Source organism: Acanthochromis polyacanthus, chromosome 22 (assembly GCF_021347895.1).
Source record: "Acanthochromis polyacanthus isolate Apoly-LR-REF ecotype Palm Island chromosome 22, KAUST_Apoly_ChrSc, whole genome shotgun sequence".
Classification (NCBI taxonomy): domain Eukaryota; kingdom Metazoa; phylum Chordata; class Actinopteri; family Pomacentridae; genus Acanthochromis; species Acanthochromis polyacanthus.
Genome location: NC_067134.1, coordinates 6,124,388 through 6,145,493, shown reverse-complemented (window position 1 = coordinate 6,145,493; position 21,106 = coordinate 6,124,388). Strand labels below are relative to the sequence as shown.

The 21,106-nt window shown below is 39.2% G+C and overlaps 2 protein-coding genes and 1 long non-coding RNA gene across 56 annotated transcripts in view; 1 reads left to right on the top strand and 2 right to left on the bottom strand.

Moving 5' to 3' along the window:
• Positions 1-21,106, top strand: part of LOC110970793 (NACHT, LRR and PYD domains-containing protein 3-like) — a 267,127-nt gene that overhangs the window by 81,173 nt on the left and 164,848 nt on the right. The window lies entirely within an intron of this gene.
• LOC127532193 (NACHT, LRR and PYD domains-containing protein 3-like) overlaps positions 1-21,106 on the bottom strand; it is a 123,394-nt gene that overhangs the window by 28,316 nt on the left and 73,972 nt on the right. For 6 of the 39 annotated variants that reach the window (XM_051943482.1, XM_051943481.1, XM_051943469.1 and 3 more), the window contains one exon: positions 20,982-21,078. The exons of 30 other annotated variants lie outside the window; for them this stretch is intronic. In XM_051943482.1, the coding sequence (XP_051799442.1) occupies positions 20,982-21,078 (97 nt within the window). Of the gene's footprint in view, positions 1-502; positions 598-19,531; positions 21,079-21,106 lie in introns of those variants that run through there. 3 more of the 39 variants (XM_051943483.1, XM_051943470.1, XM_051943496.1) reach the window with 2 other exon arrangements.
• Positions 8,545-16,781, bottom strand: LOC110970791 (uncharacterized). Of its 2 annotated transcripts, XR_007939591.1 has the most exons (6): positions 16,482-16,780; positions 15,950-16,005; positions 15,499-15,678; positions 10,459-10,612; positions 10,081-10,181; positions 8,545-9,006 (listed from the first exon to the last, which is right to left on the bottom strand). It is a non-coding gene; the product is annotated as an uncharacterized LOC110970791 (long non-coding RNA). The 2 variants fall into 2 exon arrangements; XR_007939590.1 differs by having other exon boundaries at positions 10,081-10,612; positions 16,482-16,781.

Here is a 21,106-nt window from a genome sequence, read left to right as displayed (position 1 = left end):
TGTCTGCTTCTGTTTCCACAGATTTCCTCTTTTTAATTCTTGCCTTCTTATCCTTCATCTTTCTATTCTCCAGCTGTTAGAGTTGAATTTGTAAATACATTTATCATAATGGAGCCTTAGAGCATTAACTGTGTGTGCATAGTATTTTACATGACTATTTTTATAGAATACCACTCACTCACTTCTATCTGCACACATATCTCTCTCTCTCTCTCTCCCTTGTCTCCACATCCCAGTATATTTCCACTCTTTCAGCTTAGCACACCCCCTTGTGTAACTCGAGCTATTTCTTATCTTATGCCATGTTTTCATTCCTGCTTGTGTATAAAATAAACCTTGTATGGGAGCAGTCTTTGTAGCTCGCACTAATGTGTCTTGTTACACTGTGCTGTTACCCTTGCAAGTAAAGTTACAGTCTCCGTGTCTTTCTGGTTCGGTGAATATCTTCTTATGTTATGAGGGAGCTCTCAGCGGAGCTTCTCTCTGACAAAAGCAAACTTACACTTTATTCAAAGCACTGAAGAAGAAGAAAGTTTCCAGTCCACTCCTGGACGCTCAGACAGGTGATCTGTTTCCTGGAACCAGTCAGGACTCCACCTATGAGGAAGCAGCAGGCAGACTTTCACAATAAGAGCACATTTTACAGGCTGATTCCCACTCATTTCATGTGACCCATTATTTCAACATTCAACCTTTTTCATGTTAAAGACCAACAAATGGACGGAGTCTAATTAAACCTGACTGAAGGAGCAGCAGAGTCACAAACTGCAGCTTCTGATCAACACACTGCTTCCTCCAGCAACCACAAACTGACCGTCCACCCACTTTCACTCTGATTTCTAACCACTGATTCAGGATCTGGAATGTTGGACAAGCAGATGGAATCAGTTCTGATAATATGAAGGAAAACTAAGGAGTCATTTAAAGTTTAATCTCTGAGCCTCAAACCTCCAGTCACAGCAGGTTTTATGTTTGAAAACTATGTTCTACAAGAGACAAACTGAGACAAAACCACAACGATTTGTGAAACATAGACAAAAGTATTAAAATGAGACACAAAGTTACAGAAATAAATCTGAAAATGACAAACAACCTGCCATACATAACACAAACTGACACTAAATAGACAAATTATGACTCAAAATGGTAAAAGTTAATCAAATTCAGACCATAAAACTGTAGACATGAGACAAATTACGATCCAAAACTACCATAGTTAGACAAGTTAAGACACAAAGCTACAATAATGAGACAAATTAGGACTTATAATGACACAAAGCTGACACAAACTGGGAAAAATTAGAGAATTTAAGGCAGAAAAATGACATAAATTAGACAAACTGAGCCCAAAACTACAGAGAAAATACTGAAAAATGACAGAAATTGAAAGAATTAGAACATAAAACCACACAAAGTAGCTACAGAATGGTAAAAGATGAGATAAATTAAGACATTAAATGGTAAAAATTAGTCAGAATCATGGCCCAAAGTCTAAAAACGGGACAAACTGTGATCCAAAACTAAAACACAACATGTAGGCTAACATGTAGGCTAATGTACAGGCTAACATGTAGGCTAACATGTAGGCTAACGTACAGGCTAACATGTAGGCTAACATGTAGGCTAATGTACAGGCTAACATGCAGACTAATGTATAGGCTAACACGTTGGCTAATATGTAGGCTAACATGTAGGCTAACGTATTAACATGCAGACTCATGTATAGGCTAAAATGGAAGCTAACATGCAGGCTAACAGGCAGGCTAACATACAGACTAACATGTAGGCTAAAAGACAGGCTAACTTGCAGGCTAGCATACTTAGACAAATTAAAACAGTACAAAAATAAGACAAATTGTGACACAAAATGGCAAAAATGAGAGAAATTAAGACAGAAAACTACAAAAATGAGACAAGCTGAGGCCAAAACTCCAGAAAAAGACTGAAAAAGACAGAATTTTTAAAAAAAAAAATGAGGACATAAAACAACACAAAGGAGACATAGAATGGGAAAAATGAAACAAACTGAGGCCAAAACTAGTGAAAAAACATCTTGAACAGAGGCTTATTGACACGTCTCTGAACAAACTCCATCCTCTGTAGAGGTGGAACATTAAATACAGCTGAATGTCTTTAAGGAGGAGGAAGCTCATTAAAATGGGATCAATGCTGCCACACTGAACTGGAATAAAAGCTGGACTGCAGTTAATCCTACAGGATCACTGACAGCAACACTGAGGGGAACCAGCAGGGGGCGCTCACTGCTGTCTGTTAAATATTACTGAGACCGGAGTCCAGGATCAGAGCCTCATATCAGGTTTATAGTTTTATACTGAGCCTGTTCAGAGTCCAGACCAAACACTGACTGATACTAAACACATCATTACTGCACTAAATGTCTCTCATGGACTCCACATACGTTTCATTCTTCAACTTTTCAACCAAACACAAACTTCTGTGAGGATTCTTCTCCCCACATTTCTCCTGACAGTAATCAAAGCTGTTCTCTTGGATTTCTTTCTGCTCTCTTTGACTCTTTATCAGTGTTTTCAGTCTGTTTCTGTCCTTTCAGACGGACTCTTGTGATCAGCTGATTTCTATTCTGTCTTTTGTGTCTGAATCAAAGAGAAGCAAAGTTCCACTCACTCAGCTTCTTCCTCTGCAGCTCTCTGCTGTGTGGACCAGGTCTGAGAGAAAATCCTCCTCTGTGTCTGCAGGCTGCCGTCACTCTGAGACACAAAGAGCAAAGATCAGCTGCTGCACCTTTAGATGACGTTAATATGAGACATGATGAAGCTGCAGCAGCTTCCTGGAAACAGCTGAGGACTAAGAAAGCTCCTCCTCTCTGACCACAGCCTCACTCTGGCCTTTATTTCTACACATTCACATGTTGATGAAGGAGCTGATCACATCATCATCTCAACCACTTTTATTGGGAAGAAAATCCAACAACTTCACTCTGATGCTGTGTAGAAAAATGACACTCTGTCCAACCATCAACTGGCTCCTGCTGATCAAACTACAGCTCCTGATCTGATATTTCACTGTTTTCCATCCTCTGAAGGATTGTTTATCAGTAATAAAGTTGTTGTTCCACATCTCACAGATGTTTTGTTGGAACACATCAAAGTGCTCATCATGTTTCTGGTGATTGTGGAACATTAATAATGTCCAGATGTTATCAGCAGCTGCTTTTAGAGACTGAATCTGATTGGATTTGGCTCGTTTATCAAGTTGTGTAGAATATTTAGTTTGTCAGACATCCATGATGTGCAGGTGAAGAAGAAACGTCCGCTGACACTGACTTACTTCATAATAAGTTTATTCTAAAGAAGAGCAGCATGGATCAGACAGAGACTGTCTGGAAGGATTCAGCCAATAGGAACCTTGTAAACTCACATTCTGAGTTCACTTTTAGAGGTTTATGGTTGATTGTAAAACCTCAACCTGTGATCTTGTGTTGGTGACAGAACCCTGTGATAAAACAGTCCAATGTTCAAGGCCTGAAATAAGAGCAGCTCTCAGTGATAAAGTATCTGTACATCATTAACACGTCTCAGGTCATGAATGAGTGAAGCAGCTCTGATGGCTCTGAGCTTCTAGATGTGATAGAATCCACAGTAAAAATGGCGTGGGTCCATAATGCAGCTGTTGGTCCAAATCCATGATAGTGAACAGTAATGAACCTGGAATGGTCCCAAAGAGAGGATCAGAGAACACCAAGATACCAAACTAAAGAGTTTAGACGGTCACCTCAAGGACTGAGCACTGGAACAAAGACAATAAGACGCCTTCTGACAAGGTTTCAGCGTTCATTCATTCATTCCAACCACAATGAGATTGGAAAGTTAAGGCCTGAACAGACGATACTTGGAAGTAAAAAGCTGAAGGTCTGATCAGCAGGACCCCTTTGATGGTTGGATGGAGTTTCATTAGTTTACAGAACATCAGAGTGAACTTACTGAAGGTTTGTGTTTCTTCTGTTTCAGTGTTTTTGCAGCACATTTAGAACTAAAGTATTTATGTTGAAAAAGTTCCACAGAGCTCCTTAAAGACTGAATGTTCCAGGAAGGAAAACGCTACAAGAAGAGATTTTTAGCTTTCCTCTAAGAAAAAGATTCTCCATTATTTTATTCCTCCACTTTCACCACTAAACATCCATTAATGATTAGGATTAAAGCCTTTAAATGCTGGATTTGACCTGGAGACACTGCTGGGGTTTTTACTAAATCATTTTAAAATGAGACCAAAACTACAGAAAAAAGACTGAAAATGACAGATTCAAAGAATTAGGACATAAAATGTTATAAAGGAGACATGAAATGTGAAAACTGAGAAGACAAAAAATGATGAAAATTTGAAAAATGATACAAAACATAAACGAGACCCAAAATGTCAAAAAAATTCACAAATTAAAGACACAAAATGAGAAAAATTCAGACAAAATTTTTTCAAAAAATCAACAAATTAAGACAATGACGACAAAGAGACAAACTGAGGCCAAAACTACAAAAGAATGAAAATGACAGAAATTGAAAGAATTGTGATATAAAACACAGATTACGACACAAAACTGTAAAAATGAGACAAATTAAGTCACAAAAGTTGAATGAACTGATCCATCTTCTGCTGTTTGATCTCATTTAGAATTCACAATCATATAAAATACAGCTGTAGTCATTTAAAATGGAAATAAACACATTTTTAATCAGTTCAACCTTTAATTCATTGAACTCAGAAAACCATCCTTTAATGTCTTCCCTTAAAATGAGCAGCATTTTAAAATAAAGCTGCAAAGTAAAAGTTTCACACTAAAGATGAACCACTGATGAACATTTAATGGCTTTAACTCAGTTATTATGAGGAAACAGAAATCCATTTCTAATATTTCTATCAAATATGTTTCTGTCTATAAAATATCCTGGACATCAATAAAAATGTCTGCAGAGTGAAATCTATGAGTCCATCTGCTTTTATTCATCATATTGATGTTTAAATGACGGGAAATCAAACTAAAGTTACAAAACAAAAGGGCAAACTGGATCGAGGAGGAAAACCACAAGCTGCTGTGTCCAAAAAGTCACAATAAAGCTCCAAAAGTGAGTCAGAACCAACGAAAGGAACCAGAAGGAGAACTCACAAGACTGGAGAGGAAAGCTGGAGGAAAAACAGAATCTGAATACGACTGAGGCAGACAGGAAGCAGAACCAAGAAGTGGAAGAAATCCAGGAGGAGAACAGCAGAGTCCACGGTTCTGATCCAGTAACAGAGTCCACGGTTCTGATCCAGTAACAGAGTACACGGTTCTGATCCAGTCAGGAGGCAGCAGAGTCCACGGTTCTGATCCAGTCAGGAGGTAGCAGAGTCCACGGTTCTGATCCAGTCAGGAGGTAGCAGAGTCCACGGTTCTGATCCATTTAGGAGGCAACAGAGTCCACGGTTCTGATCCATTCAGGAGGTAGTAGGCTTGGTGGGACCAACAGAACCTATGATGGAATGAGTTTAAACAGAGAACAGGTGATGCTGTGGACAGGTGAGCTGATTACTGCAATGAGACTCACCTGCAGGAATCAGCTCACCTGGAAGGAAAGGAAAAACGATCCTGTGATGGATTTTCTTCCATCATTTCTGATGTAGAAATGATGTGGAAGCCACAGGTTGTGGTGTCTGCTGGATGTGGAGCTCCTCTCCACTAACCCTGGTCGCTCTGTTGGAGAGAAGAGGATCAGACAGCAGGGGGCGTAGTTGTGATGGAGGCTTTAATAGCTGCAGCTGTTCCTGCATGTCCAACCTTCAACAGCAGCAAAACAAACAGAATCCTTGTGTTTGTCTGTGTTAACATTCACTGTGGACTGTTGATAAAGTGGCTGAGATGAAGCAAACATACATGTCACACATGCTGGAACACGCTTCAAAACAGCAGCATTCTCCTTCCATTCATGGAGCAAAAACAAGCACTAAGCTCCACGTGCAGCTGCTAACCCTGAGGAAATGCTAGCATGTCCCAGTGCACAAACACAGAGCTAGCTGGGCTCATTTTAAAGACATGAAGGTTGAAGTGAAGCAGAGCTCCTGCAGCCACACTTTGGACAAAATGCAGGAAAAGAAAAAGAAAAGCTCTGAGCAGCACAACTTTGTGACGTCTACAAACGCTCCCTCAGAGCTGCTTTGACCCTCGTGTCGTCCTGAGGCTCAGATTGACCCGTTTGAAGTTTAAAATGTGGAGAAAAATAGAGATTTACACGGAGAAACTTCTGATGTCCACATTTGAACATTTCTGGGAATTTATGAAAAAGAAGAAATGTTTCTAAAGAACATTCACATAAAATTCAACCAAAATCCAGTAAATTCTCTGGATTTTGGTTGATTTTTATGTGAATGTTCTTAAAGAAAATATCAGAAGTTTTACTGATAAATATGGAATCACTTTAGATATTTTTAGGATTTTTGGAAGATTTTTACTCATTTTTTTTTTTAATATTTACAAGAATTTTTTTGTCACATTTGGGGCATATTTTAAAAAATAAAACTTTTAGGAGAAACTTTTCAGGAATTATTGGATTTTTCTTCCTGAAACACATTTTCAGAAATTTGGTGAAATTTTTTGCTGAATTTTTGGACTTTTTTTGCTGAATTTGGTGAATTGTTTTGCTGAAGTTTTGGACTTTTTGCTGAGGTTGGTGAAGTTTTTTGCTGAATGTGCTGATTTTTTTTGCTGAATTTTTGTCTTTTTTCAGAGCAGGAAACAATATTTGTGGTGAATGAAGACAACAGGAGGGTTAAAGTCAGACGATGGCGTTGGTTCTTCTGGAAGTAAATGTGAATTTTTCCAACATAAAGTGAGAGAAAACTCAGTAGATTGTGGTCAAAGAATGTGTCAGAAAGCCAAAGAATGAGAAAGACAGTTGATGAATGATATGAATGAGTGTTGTAAAATGAATGTGTTCTCTGAGAGGAAGAAAGAAGAAGTGATTGGGTTCCAATCTAAAGGAGATGAATTGGATTGGAATAAAGCACCAGGTGCATTTCTAGCATCCAGAGCTAAATGGATGGAAGATGGGGAGAAAAACAGTTCCTATTTCAGTGGATTAGAGAGAAATGCAATCAGCCTCTAAATGTTGATGATCAAACTGGGAGCAATCCAGAAGAAAGAGCAGATGAAAGATTTAGATTCTATCAGCATTTACATTCAGCAGCTTTTTCTTTCAAAGTCAAAGCATTTCTTCCTCAGACTGACTTTAAAAGCACGTGTCTGGAGAGATTGATAGAGCTGGAATGAAAATGTCTTTGGGGAAATCAGCGGCTCCAGATGGACTTACAACCAACTTTGATCCGTTTTTCTGGGCTCATATTAGAGAAGGACTGTTTGAAGCATTCAAAGAAGCTTTCAATCAGGGAGTCACACTCATTTTAGTTCAGGTTCCACATTTAGCCCAGTTTGATCTCAAGTGGGCCGGAGCGCTTTTTACTACAAAAGTCAGATGAAAAAAGACACAAAATGAGACAAAAAGCAGAGAAAATATTGTGAAAATGAGACAGAAAAGGACCAAAGAACAATCTAGTGTTTGACTTTGTGATCATGGTCTAGAAATGGTTTTAAATGGATCCTTTGACTCATTTCCAATCTGCAGTTCATGTCTTCTCTGGAATTTGGACACTTTGATGATGATTGATGGATTGTGCTCATTTGGTAGAGGATGCTGCTTTTACACTCTTTCTACATTCATTGAAAGCTTCTGACGAGCTTCAGCACCACTTTATTTGACATTCACTGCATTATTTTGGATGGAAAATTCATTCATATGCTCTCAGTGTTGTCCAGCAGAGTTCACTGAAAGAAAAACGTCGCTGGATTTGTGTAAAAAAATGATGTTGTGCTTTGGTTTGAACACATTTTCCACCAATATCCCCTTAAATATGCTATGTGAGCATTATTATTTCACGTTCAAACGTTTCAGTCAAATCATTTCTTTTTCTACATGCATCAAGCATTGGTATCAGATAAAGGTATTTATGTCATCTTGTTGCCATTAAATGTTTTATTTCTATAATCCATGATCACATTTTATTTTCTGATACAGTTCTACTGATGTGACCTAAACTAAATGACTTAAAGCTGTATTTGTGTTGACCTACAATCAGAACACAGAACTCAGTCATCAAAAAGAACAGGCTGATTTCAGATTTCTTCTTTGACCAAACAACTGTAACATGGAAACTACAAAACCTGTTTGAACAGTAAATCTTTCTTCTCCAACAACAGTCACTCTGTGGAAATGTCCTCCCTCCACATCCAACGTAAAGTGCACATGTGCAGAACTGAGGCTTAAAAACATTTTGGTTCCCTCAGAGAACATGGTTAAAAGCTCAGGAACAAAAATCCATTTAGCATCTCTAAGACATGATGAACTGCAACCAAGTGTTCAGTCAATGTTAACTCGTGTTTTTACAGCTGTTAGGTAGGATTAGGATCACATTCAAACAGAAGTAACTAATGGAGTGACTTAAAGCCTCCACAAAGAAACAAGGTCACATTTGAGAAAAGACAGTCTGACCTTTTTTATTTAAACACAGATCAGTAAAACACTTGAACAATAATTACATGAACCTATCAACAGCTACTTTTTAGAACACTGCAAGACAACATGAGGCCCAACGAGCAGAGCAAAATGCAAACATCAAACATCACAAAGCACCATTCAAGGAGTCTGTTTTTCAGGACCTGAGCTGTTCTGGAAAGGCTGCCCCCATCAAGCTCCATGATCACCTTTTGGACCACTTCAAAAAAGTTCCTCTGTTCAGGAGGATCGTCCACATTTAGGGCCTACAGGAGTCCACAGAGGAGGGCGACGGCCAACGGAACATTGTCCACTTCTTGATGACTATTTGTCCTTCCAGGATGATTCCGATGTCCTCTGCTTTGGACTGGGCCTCGTCTTGTTTTGTAGTGAAGATTCCTACAGTGGTGTCTTCTGCGTAGTCCTCAAAGACGGCTTCACTGCTTCCCTACAATGAGATAAAAAGTCAGTCTACTCTAACGGGTAGACTTCTGGACACCACATAGTGTGGTACATCGTAACAGCTGGAACCAGTGTGACAAACGAGTTGTGGAAATAAATGTCTGAGGAACATTCACAAGTTTATGGAATCCAAACAGAGGTAGAAGGAAAATCTGCACCACTGATTGGCTCTCAGATATTTTATGGCCGACACCACAGAGTGATGTTTCCAACCTTTATTGTTCACTAAATGACAGATGAACACAAAGATATTTTGGACTCAATATTTATCTTTTGTACGTCGGCATTTCTTATTTTTGTGACTTTAGCATTTCTACTGAACGAGGTTTCATTGTGCTTCATGTCTATCCAACTTGTGTTATTAATGATCAGGTGAAGTAAATTTAAAATAAAACTTACTGCAGGTTTTATGACTGAGGGTTACATTTCCACTGGTTAAAACACTCTTCAATATTATCGTCTATTGCAACATTTTTCTGCCTCAGAACATCAAACTGAAACATTTTTATCTTGACAGAAGCCTGCTTCCAATCAAACATTGATTTTACTATTATTTGTTGAAGCGTAGCTTAATTCTCAGTCACAACAATACTTTGCAGTGTACCCTGCAGCATGTTGTTGTGTGGATTCTCAAAATGCATTTTCTCACACACGAGGCACAATATCTGCCCTCTAAGTGGAACAAAGCATGAAAACTCCATCCACATCCATTGAATATGGGCTCTTTGTAGCCACTCATAGAAATCCAAAGTGCAGTTCATGTAGAACCATGAGCAGCAGAGCACACACTGTTTTACACCACAAAACTGACATTTTTTCTACTTTCCATTTCTATATGCCAGCAACTTACAGTCAAAGTTTCAAACTGATCTTCAGCTGCAACGTGTCACTGAAAGTAAGGAAGAATGAGTTTGAGTCCTCAGTATGCAGCTTTAGGTAACCCAGGTGGAGTTGTGACTGCACTGCCTTTTTAATCATTAAGAGCACATGCTGCTACATACACCACCTTTAATACTTGGATCATGTTTCCATTACATGCAGCACTTAATATGATACTCACCACATGCTCTTTAATCAGCTGTCAGGGTCTTCGTTCAAGCAGACGCTTAATGCCTTCAGAATGGACTCCCTCCCAGCATCCACATCTTCTTCCCTGGATCCCTGAATGCAAGTAGAAGAAGAAACAGGAGTACTCAGAATGGAGAGAATGAAGTGAAACAGCACTCCAGACATGTTTGGATGAGGGAACAATGTTGTAACATTGCTAAAAGCTTGATGTTCCACAACATCTGCTTTAACACCAAAAGCACCATGACAGATGTGACACTGGGATTCTACATGAGTTACAGAAATGTGTTAACAGGGGCCTCTTTAACCCGTTATTTCCACCATCACTTTTCTACAAGTTGAACAAAAAGACCCTTTTCTGTCCTCTGACGTCTGTCCTGCGTTCCATCAGCTGCTTCAGCTTCGTTCCACTTCGTCCTCCCTCTTCTGATACAGGGTTAGGAGTTTGTCACACAGAATGTCCAGCTGAGAGAACAAACGGGACTGGAGCGGGGGGGCGGTCAACCTCTGAACTCTGCGTTTATCTGAAATAAGACACATATATAGCACACAGTCATGTTTTCAAAAATGGCAGCGACCAGCTGACCCAGCTTGTCGTCGTCATAAACCAGGCTGAGGTCACGTGACCAAATTCTAAAGAGTTCATACCATAGCTTACAATCAACGGGTTTCAGTGACTGAACGAGGACTGTTACCGCGGCAACTGTGAGTCTGATGTCATTCTAGCTTTGGATGAACATATAAACTACATTTTTCTGTGGGCGATGAACCATTTCCTGGAATAAATCTCCACATACAATAAGGGCAATGTCCAATGTCTTTTTTTGTTAGAACCGAGCTCAGCAAACCTGTCATATGTGGCTTTGAGTCAGTAACTAATGAGACTTGTAGGATTAAATAATAATTCTTAGTCCAACTGCTCTTCACACAGAATGCATGAGCTTTTGTACCAGCTTTTCTTTTCCACTGAATATTCCCTGAAATCAGAGATATCAACCATAAAGCAGTTAAAAACATCTGCAGTATGACCGTTAAAAGCCAGATGAAGTTTGTCACTAGAAATGAAGTGGATTGTGATAATAGGACCGCTCCATTACAGGAGAAATATTAACGGTGCTTATTTTAGTCGGAACCGAAATCACAGTTATTCCAACCATTATTCCTCAACTTAAGTCTTTACAAAACAACACAAAATATATTCTTTGGAGAATTAAAATAGTGCAAATGACATCAAGTGTGTTCACTTTTGTGCCCCTGAACTAGCATAGAATGTGAGTGCACGCTTTGAGAGGGCAGAGCGGGGGTGTGCATTAAAAACACTGTAAAGTTAGTGTTATTAATCAGTTTTTATTGTTATTTTGGATCAATTCATGTAATAAGTGGAACTGAATTTTGATTAGAAAAAGTTTCTATAAATATTTACCATCAAGGCTTTTTCAGTCAGACATGGTTTTTAGTAAAATTACTTTGATATTACTGATTCCTTTGTGTGTCCAGTACTTGTCCTTAAAGTAACTCCAGACCTCAGACACATCAAACAGGGCTGGCCATCGCTCTCTGAAATCCTGGACCATTGGAGCGTCCTGCACCACCTCATATCTTCTGAAAGCAAACGTCTTGTCCATCTTTGACCTCACTGCTTCTTTGCCATTTCTCTTCTTCATGTCAGTTAGTAGTTCTACTCTAACTTTTTCCAGACTACTTTCAGTCTCACCTCTTGGAAACGGGGGGGCAGTAGTTCACTTCACAGCGCTTTGGTTGTTTTATTCCAAAAGCAGGACTTCTGCCTTCTGGCTTGTTGGTCCTAGCATTCACTACTACCTCAGGACAGCCAAGCTTCCTCACATCTGTGCACTAGTGTGCCGCTTTATTCTTCAAACTGTGTTTCCATCCTGCATAGCCACTTTCTGAGCCTCTCTCTGACAAACAGGGATGCTTCCAGATGAGGGCCTCTCCAACACTGTCCAACTGTTTGTCTGTTACATAAACCCTACAGCGGACCATCTCTTGGAGAAGCGTCTCAACGATGTTTGAGCCAAGTTTGACATCTGGAGTGAGTACTTTTCCTCTGTCCTTAAACTCAGCATTGGCTTGCTCAAGCTTTAACTCAGAGTCATATGAGGACTGTGGCTCAACAAATGTGGATGTCCAGCATGTCTTTGAGCCTGGTGGCTCTGGAGATGAAAGGATGTCCGTGTCCACACAGCTTACACTCGATAAAGAAGAAGTGTCATCAGTTGGGACGTGGCAAACAGAGAGAGGAGCTGGGAAAGTGAAGAGGTTGATGATTGTGAAAGAGGCTGGAAAAGTGAAGAGGACGATGCTTCTGAAAGATGGATTACTTTTATGGTGCCTCTGTGCTGGAGCTCCTCTGTTGAAGTGAGGTTCATGTATTCATTCCTGAAGAGTGGATCCAGAAACTGAAGTGTGATGCTGGATGTCAGGCCACACTGACGTTGGACTTCTGCAACAAGCTCATCAACAGTTTCAGGGAGTCCATCTGAAAGCGTTCGTCTCTGGCTGCTATTGTCCACAAGGACAACTTTCAGTATGAAGGACAAGTCCATTCTTCTCAGTGTGTGAAAGCAGAGGGCATAAAATAAGAGGGAATGAAATTAACACCATTTTTAAATAAAAAGCACAGGACCACCAAGATCTAAACCAACACTAATCAATGCTCAGAACTACAGACCTAAAACTGAATATTCTGACTCACTGATTAGTTTTTAAAAGCACAACTTTCTGCAGCTCTTATATCAATTCATTATTGATTTATTAAATAATTACAAATGAATTCATACATGTATTTATGTCTGTTTTCCTAAACCATAAAACCATATTAAATCCACTAAAATGATGAATGTCTCTGCTTAATGAACTATAATCTCATTTATAGGAATTTCTAAATCTGGATTCTGCAGCCCTTCAAATTAAAGGAACCAACCTTTAATAACAACATGCCTTTTCAGAGTCACCATACGACTCGATCCAACATAGAATCAGCCAGAGGATGAATGTCAGCCACTTCTTTGAGCTCCAAAAGCTTTACTTCTCTTGTTGGTGATGTTGTTCATTCAAAGGCTCTGTAGTGTTCAGTGTACCACCCACACAACAACCTTACAATCAGGTACAACTCATTTTAATGAAGCACATCTGAATGATCTCCAAGAACTCTGGCATGCCACTTACTGACCCATGTCCAACCATCATGCCTACATTGTAGGTGATGCCACTGATGGAAGCTGCCTTTGGAAGATGGACTTCAGTTGTATTCGGCTATTTTGATTTCACAGCTAAAACAATGTCTTGATTTAAAAGATGAACAGGAAACAAAGATGTACTGGGTACATCCAGACATGTTTTACCCCAGGAGGAGGAGTTCAGGTGAAACGCCATCATAAGTTGGTGCTTTGAAGCAAGAGTCAATGGAATGTTTTTAAAACAACTAGTCTGCTTCACAATCTGCTTAAAGTAACTCTGCTTAGCTTCAAAGCTAAGCGTCCAGAGGACCACCAAAGGACCAGAACACCTCATCATGTCAGGGTGATGCTCCATCAGGTGGTGCTTAGGTAAGAGTCTGGCAGTTGGAAACAGTTCTTGGTCTCTTTGTCTGTGCTCGCTTATCTTGCTTTCAAGGTGTGCAATGGATCCGTCAGTCTGTGTTGGTGCAACAATGAGTTCAACTACAGCTTTCAATCCATTAACACCAACCAGGAGGGTTCATTCTGAGGCACCAAATGAGCAATAAGAAAGGGAAGAAGCCTTAGCAAACTCCAGTTCTCATGTTCATTGCCCCCCCACAGTTCTCTGAGCTGAGAAATTCTGCGGTACAACGTGAGGCTGATTTGATTTGTCTGCCCATTTATAGGGAAAGGACAATACTGCTTTGTTTAAATCACTGAGAGTAAAAAACTTTTTGGAACTTAATGCTGACAAGCAGGAAGCCAACTCTACAGGCAAAATGCCCTCAGATACATGGTGAGCCACATCAGGAGGAAAACCTGTCAGAAGGTGGAAATGTGTGAGGTGCTTAGTAAAAACACACTCTGGTTTAACTCCAGAACAATGGCTACCTTTCTCTAGAGCTGTTCTTACATGATCACAATGTTGCTCTTTACTTGGCAGATCAAAAGCCCCAGAGGCAACAGTGTGACAGTCACTATCACATCGCTTGGCAGTGCAAAACCCACAAATCAGCTGAAAAAGTTTGAAGAAAGCCAGCGATACTGTGTGCTCCCAAGTTATCTGCTAGAATACTCTGCACGGTTCCTTTAATAGAGGAGCCCAACAAAGGAACAAACACACCATCAGACTCTAAGATCTGAAGATCCTGCAGAAGTGGCTCTAACACACGCTCAGAACCAAATTCCTTTCCATCAACACTTCTGAAGAGTGCAGCTAGATAAATGGATGACAATGCTGACTGAGAGCCTGGTGGTAGGTTACCCAGAACCCAGTAAACCCCACAGAGCTTCTGGATTTTCCAGGAGGTGCCTAAAGGGTTACACACTTCAAACTCATCCACGTACAGACCAACTGAAATACTTATTTGTTCTGCATTCAATAACTCATTTTCTACAAAAAACGTGCCATCCTCTGGAGATTTAAACTCATGAGATCCATCAAAGATACACTTACGCTTCCCTCCATGACTGGCAAGAATCGTATCCAAGATAACTTTGTAATTCAGAACTTGCTGTAATAATTTCAACATTGGAATAAACTGAAAAGTGGCCTTTTTATGATCTATCAGTAAGTGACTGGCTGAACAACAGAGAACCTTTCACTGCAGTACTTTAACCGTCTATGTACAGAACTCAGAGACCCCCTTTCTCAATTGCTCTACAAACTGGGTTGGATGTACATAATGCTGCTGTAATATCCTGCACTACATTTTCTCTAAGTGGGACTTTATGTTGCTCAAGAATGTCTTTTACAACTCCACTGGAAACTGAGGCTGTTGCAGAGTTCAGTAAATAGCTTAGTTCTGTAAAAACGCATCAACAGCAGTAGCTGGCACATGCAGCAGAAACTGCAGCTGTAGCAAGGCTGTGGCTAGCTGCTGCTCAATGAGCTCTTTCTGTTGTCCTTGTGGATTTAGTACTGCACTAAATAAGTCCTCCTCCACACCTTGTTCCTCCTGGTCATCAAAAGAAGATGAAGCTCAGTGAGTGGTTGTCACAACACCTGGAATAAAATCATTTAGTGTATGTGGGGTGTGATGGCCACTTCTGTGTGACTTAAATGTGCCATAAATGCATGTTTGAAAGCTACAACCATTAAACACACAGCTGACATGTTGACATTTGTGTAAATGAGTGTTGATATGAATAAAGTACTCTCTTTCATGAGCCAATGTTTTATGCCTACACAGATGACAGGTAAACGTACAAAGTTGTTTCTGACTTACATTTGTGTGTCCCCTACTATGGTGGAGAAGTAAACCATTCCATGTCTTAAATGTGCAAGGACAAGAGAAAGTGGTCCACGGAAAGCAAGCAGTGCGGCCAAACTGAGGATGTTTCAGCTTCTAATGCTTCAGCAGTGCAGAGCTACTGGACACCTCTACCCAGCACCCCTTACACTGCCACTGTGGAGGAAAAGAAACGACATCAGAAAAATGGAGTTATCTGTAGAAACAGACTTTAGTCAGTAGTGAATCCTGCTACTCAAGTTCAAATGTAAGATGTAAACTAATCCTGTATCTATCCAGAAAACACGAGCATTATACCTAATAAAATGTGAGTCAGTCTGCAAAACATCCACAACTGCTGAACAAGTCATCTGCTTTTTGTGTTAATTCAAAGTCCTCAATATAGTGCTGCGTATTTAAAAGACTTAAATAAAGGTCTTTTACTCACATTTACTACAGAGCCTTGGCATCATGAAAGATGAATGGACCTGGAACAACTAAAAACTAAAAACATACAACAGAGTGAGTTGGAGGAACAAAAAGGCAACAATAAAATAAATCTCTAAAAATAAAGTCACACACATCAGCAGAATGCTAAAACATATACTGTACATGAATCTTTACGATGGTCTATTTTGAAATCACAGCAGCTGTTCTAAAGCGCCCATCGATGGACCCACATTTACCGACGGTCCCTAAACGCCTCACAGTGCAGGCTGCGGTGAGCTCAGACAGTAATGTGAGCAAAAAGTACTTTGAAAAGAGTGAAACGAAGTGTTCTAAAGTCAGATCTGTCCAAGATTAAAGAGTGGTTTTTATCTACGTGCTGTTTTCTATGAGCGGAAAACATTTTAAAATGTTTAGACCGGCAGTCCATCGTTCTCATATAATGCTTAAAAGCTAAAATCATAATTGTGGTTATTAATTCAGTGATTCTGCAGCCCTACTACTGCCATAGCCGCTGTAATAGGCTAGCTCACCGGCTCGGCATCGTCCTGTCTGCTCTCTGATCCTGAGTCGGACCTCCTGCTCTCTGAGAAACGCACATCAGCTCAGTAGCTAGAAACAGACTGACAGTCACGGGGAAATAAAACGGATTCTTTACACCACTATGGCTCACACAGTTGCTGCTTGTGCTGGTTAAAACCACAATAAAAAAGCTTCATGATAATCGTTCACTGGCATGAAAGCCACCACTTGAAATTTTACACAGTAAAAAGCTGCGGTCAATCCAGCCGCTCCTACATTTTCAGTGCGCTCTTACCGTCAGCTTACGGTAAATGCACGACCGATACGCGGAAACTATTTCCGGTTTAAAAAATAAAGCGCTGCATTCACAGATGTATTATACAGCGATGTTTTAAGTAACTGACTCAGCTTAGCTGTTAACTATTGAATTGTACGGCTAATATTTACACTAAATAAATAGCTTTTAGTATAAGAAGCTGAAAACGTGTTTATCTGTCTGTCTGTCTGTCTTAAAAATGGTGAATTCAAATAAAAAGTGATGTGTGTCATCATGGTGATCTATTAGTGTGATAATAAAATAAACCTGAGTCAAAAAGTCAAACGATCTGGACCGTAATGAGAAGACATGCTGATATTTACATTAAAAAATGTTTAATTTTTTGCTTTAAAATCTTTTAAGCCAAACTATTTCTTCTTCTTTGGTGTATGCTGACCAGGTAAGGTAGGATTGTGATTCTGCATTAGTTTGGGGTCAATAAGTCACATGACCTGGGAGCTATTGAGCCAAAATGCTAATATTTACTGTAAACAACGTCAGGTCTTTGCTCTTCTTTTTCTGCCTCATGTAAGTTAACCTTTAATTATCAATGAAATAAGAATCCAATCGACTGAGCCCGTAACACACGTGCTGCTCAATATCCAGAACACCGTTTGGAGTCAGAGTTGTGCGACGGGTCGTTTGAAAAAAGGCAGAAAAAGAAGAGCAAAGACCTGACGTGACGTTATGTTACAGTATGTTATGATACGTTACGGATTTGTAGTTCATAGATTCTTTGTCACACTTAGAAACATTGAATGAACATTTGGACACAATTAATATGTTTTGTGAATTTTTCATGTATTTTATACTGTAATTATGAGCATTACAGCTCTATAAGTCCCAGGTCATGTGATCTTTTGGCTCAATAGATTTAGACCTGCTTTATTACACAGACTTTATTATTGCTTTTGGAGACTATTAATATTCTTTCAGTGAGTTTTTAATTCATTTCAAAATGTAAATATTAGTATTTTAGCTCAATAGCTCCCAGGTCATGTGACCTACAGACACCAAATCTATTTGGGATTAGAGCATCTCATAGAGTGATCAAGACACAGCACTTTTTATTCCATCTGGATACTTTGCATATTTATATTGATATTTAACTGTAAATATAAGGATTGACAGGACTGTAAAAGGTGATCAAGACACACCAGGTTTTATTACATTTGAATGCTTTATGAATTTATTATTAATTTTTTACAGTAAATATTAGCATTTTAGCTCAATAGCTCTCAGGTCATGTGACTTATTGACCCCAAACTAATGCAGAATCACAATCCTACCTTACCTGGTCAGCATACACCAAAGAAGAAGAAATAGTTTGGCTTAAAAGATTTTAAAGCTAAAAATTAAACATTTTTAATGTAAATATCAGCATGTCTTCTCATTACGGTCCAGATCATGTGACTTTTTGACTCAGGCTTATTTTATTATCACACTAATAGATCACCGGGATGACACACATCACTTTTTATTTGAATTCACCATTTTTAAGACAGACAGACAGATAAACAAGTTTTCAGCTTCTTATACTTCAAGCTATTTATTTAGTGTAAATATTAGCCGTACAATTCGATAGTTAACAGCTAAGCTGAGTCAGTTACTTAAAACATCGCTGTATAATACATCTGCGAATGCAGCGCTTTATTTTTTAAACCGGAAATAGTTTCCGCGTATCGGTCGTGCATTTACCGTAAGCTGACGGTAAGAGCGCACTGAAAATGTAGGAGCGGCTGGATTGACCGCAGTGACTGCAGACTGGGGGTGTCTGAGCGCTGAACGCACTCAGACTGAGTACGTGCTGCTGTTATGGCAAAGAAAAAGACTAAACGGCAGATAAAAACTGCTCTCCCATGGATGGGGAACGGCAGGCATAGGTGGTGTGGTCTGTGGATTTTTAAAAAAAAAAACTCTAATAATCTGAGATAATGGATGTCAGATTTACATGACCTATTATCATTAAAATGTACACAGGCTTGAAATATTTTACTGCCCATCTAAGTAAAACAGAAAATATAAAAATATAATTTTTAACCAAATTATTAAACTAATGAACTTTTCACAATATTATTATTTATTGAGTTTCACTGGTAGACTACTGACCTCTGCTGGACACAGGCGGTAACCACACTATTAGTATTAAACGGAAAGCTGGAGACAGTACAGATGAGCAGCACTTCCTGTTTCAACATAAAAGCACCGTGATTCTTTTATTTCAACAAATCTGCTAAAACGTGATTTTGTGAGACTCAGAATAATCTGCAGAATGAACCAAAATGTGTTTAACAACCGCTAGCTTGTCAGCTTGCTCTAATTATGTTTGTTGTCACTTTTTTCACATCCAAACAAAAATAAAGACTACAGCTGATTTAGGGACCTTAGAAGTCCATGAGATATATCTGCAGACATCTTCCTTAAAAGTAAAACAAACTCATGTTTTTTTATGTTCATTCTGATCATAAAGAACTTTGGATCTCACTCTGATCATGTCTTTACAGATTCCATCATCATTTATTGTAGAAACCATCACTTATTAATAAAAATAACTGGATATCATTAAAGTGTCAACGAAATAACCGTCTGAATTTAACACCAACCACAGCAGGCAGAGAATAGTGCTGTAACCCACAATACATAACAAGGATAAACGTTGTCTGAAGAAGAAAAAGCTGGGATTATCCAACATGGAAAATTAAATTCCACTCATCAACAAATAAGCAGAAAACATGAAGATCAAAGTGTGTTATTAGTCATTTATTGAATAAAAAAGAAAGTTAGAATAGTTTAAAAGCCACAGGCAGAGCAAATAAAAGTGGAGAAAGACGTATTAAAATCATTGATCTTGTTCAGGAAAAATCAACCACTGCAATGAAAATAAAAACTAAGTTAGACATTGATTACAGCACAAGATCTGTTCAAAGAATTTAGAGCATGGAAGGGTTCAAATACAGCACAATGTGAGGAAAAGCTCCTTTAACGGCCAAACACAACATTTATAGAATGAAACAGGCTAAAAAATGTAGAATTTACAGAGTTCAATGTAATCTGGATAGTCCTGGTGGGTTTAAATTCTACTGGAATCATATCGATGCTGAAAACATTTTGATCCACAGATAGCTAGGGTTATGGGAGCTTTGATGGAAAAATACAATCTGATAGAATTTGTTGATGAAACCAGAAATTCAGAATCTGATAAAAAAAACTGATGAAAAAACATTGAAGCACTTATTTATAGTAAAAATGAAAAATGGATCTATCAATAAGACATAAATGACAGAAGAGCACAGAATACTTTGGAAAGAGTGACACAGATGAAGGAAGTTCTCATTTCATCACTAGAACAGGACTTAAAGACTCACATCAGGATCAAGTGTGGCTGCACAAAAAGCTGATTTTCACTGGACAATAATGTGTGAAAGTCTGTCAGCAGTTTGGAGATTCACTGCTTCCTCTCTCATTTCACACTTTGTGCAGCTCAAATGCTTTTAGTTCCAGTGAGCGTCAGAGGAACACCACATCCTGATTTTCACTCTCAACATTTGACTGGAAAAAGACGCAAACACCACATTTGGCTCCTGGAAGAATCACAACTTCATCTTTGAAGAGGAACAAGTTTACAAGGAATCATTGAGAAGGATTTGACAAAGAAACACATTTAATCCATGAATGTGAAAACATGTTTGTGAGGGACAGAGTCATGGAGAGACTCAACCATCTGTTCAACACTGTTTCTGTACCAGGAGGAGACTCTGGAGACGAGACTCAGCACAGAGACACTGAGGAGGAACCATAAAAGTAGAACCTAAATCCAGGATAGAGAGGTTCAGTGAATGTGGTGTTGAAGGTGTGGAGGTGGATCAGAGAGTCAGAGGAGACTCTGTAGAAGGACAGAGTTCCAGCAGGAACGTCCACATAAACTGAAACTCTGTGAGAGACTGAGGAGGACCTGATGGATGTTTGACTGTTATTGTGATAGACATAGTAACCATCATCAGAGCAGAACAGACTCCAGGACTGATCATTAAATCCAAACCAACAGTCATAACTGTCTCCTTTCCTTCTGATTCCTCTGTAACTCACTGATATATAAACCTCTCCTCTCCACTCCACCTCCCAGTAACAGCGACCAGTCAGACCAGTTCTACACAGCAGCTGATAACAGTCAAACCTGTCTGGATGATCAGGATACCTCTGATCCTCCTTCACATATGTCACCTTCCTGTTGTTGTCAGACAGTCTGAGTTTTCTGTTTACTGTGTTTGTGTCGACTGTGAGTTGACAGGAATCTGATGGAGAGAACAAACACAACACAGC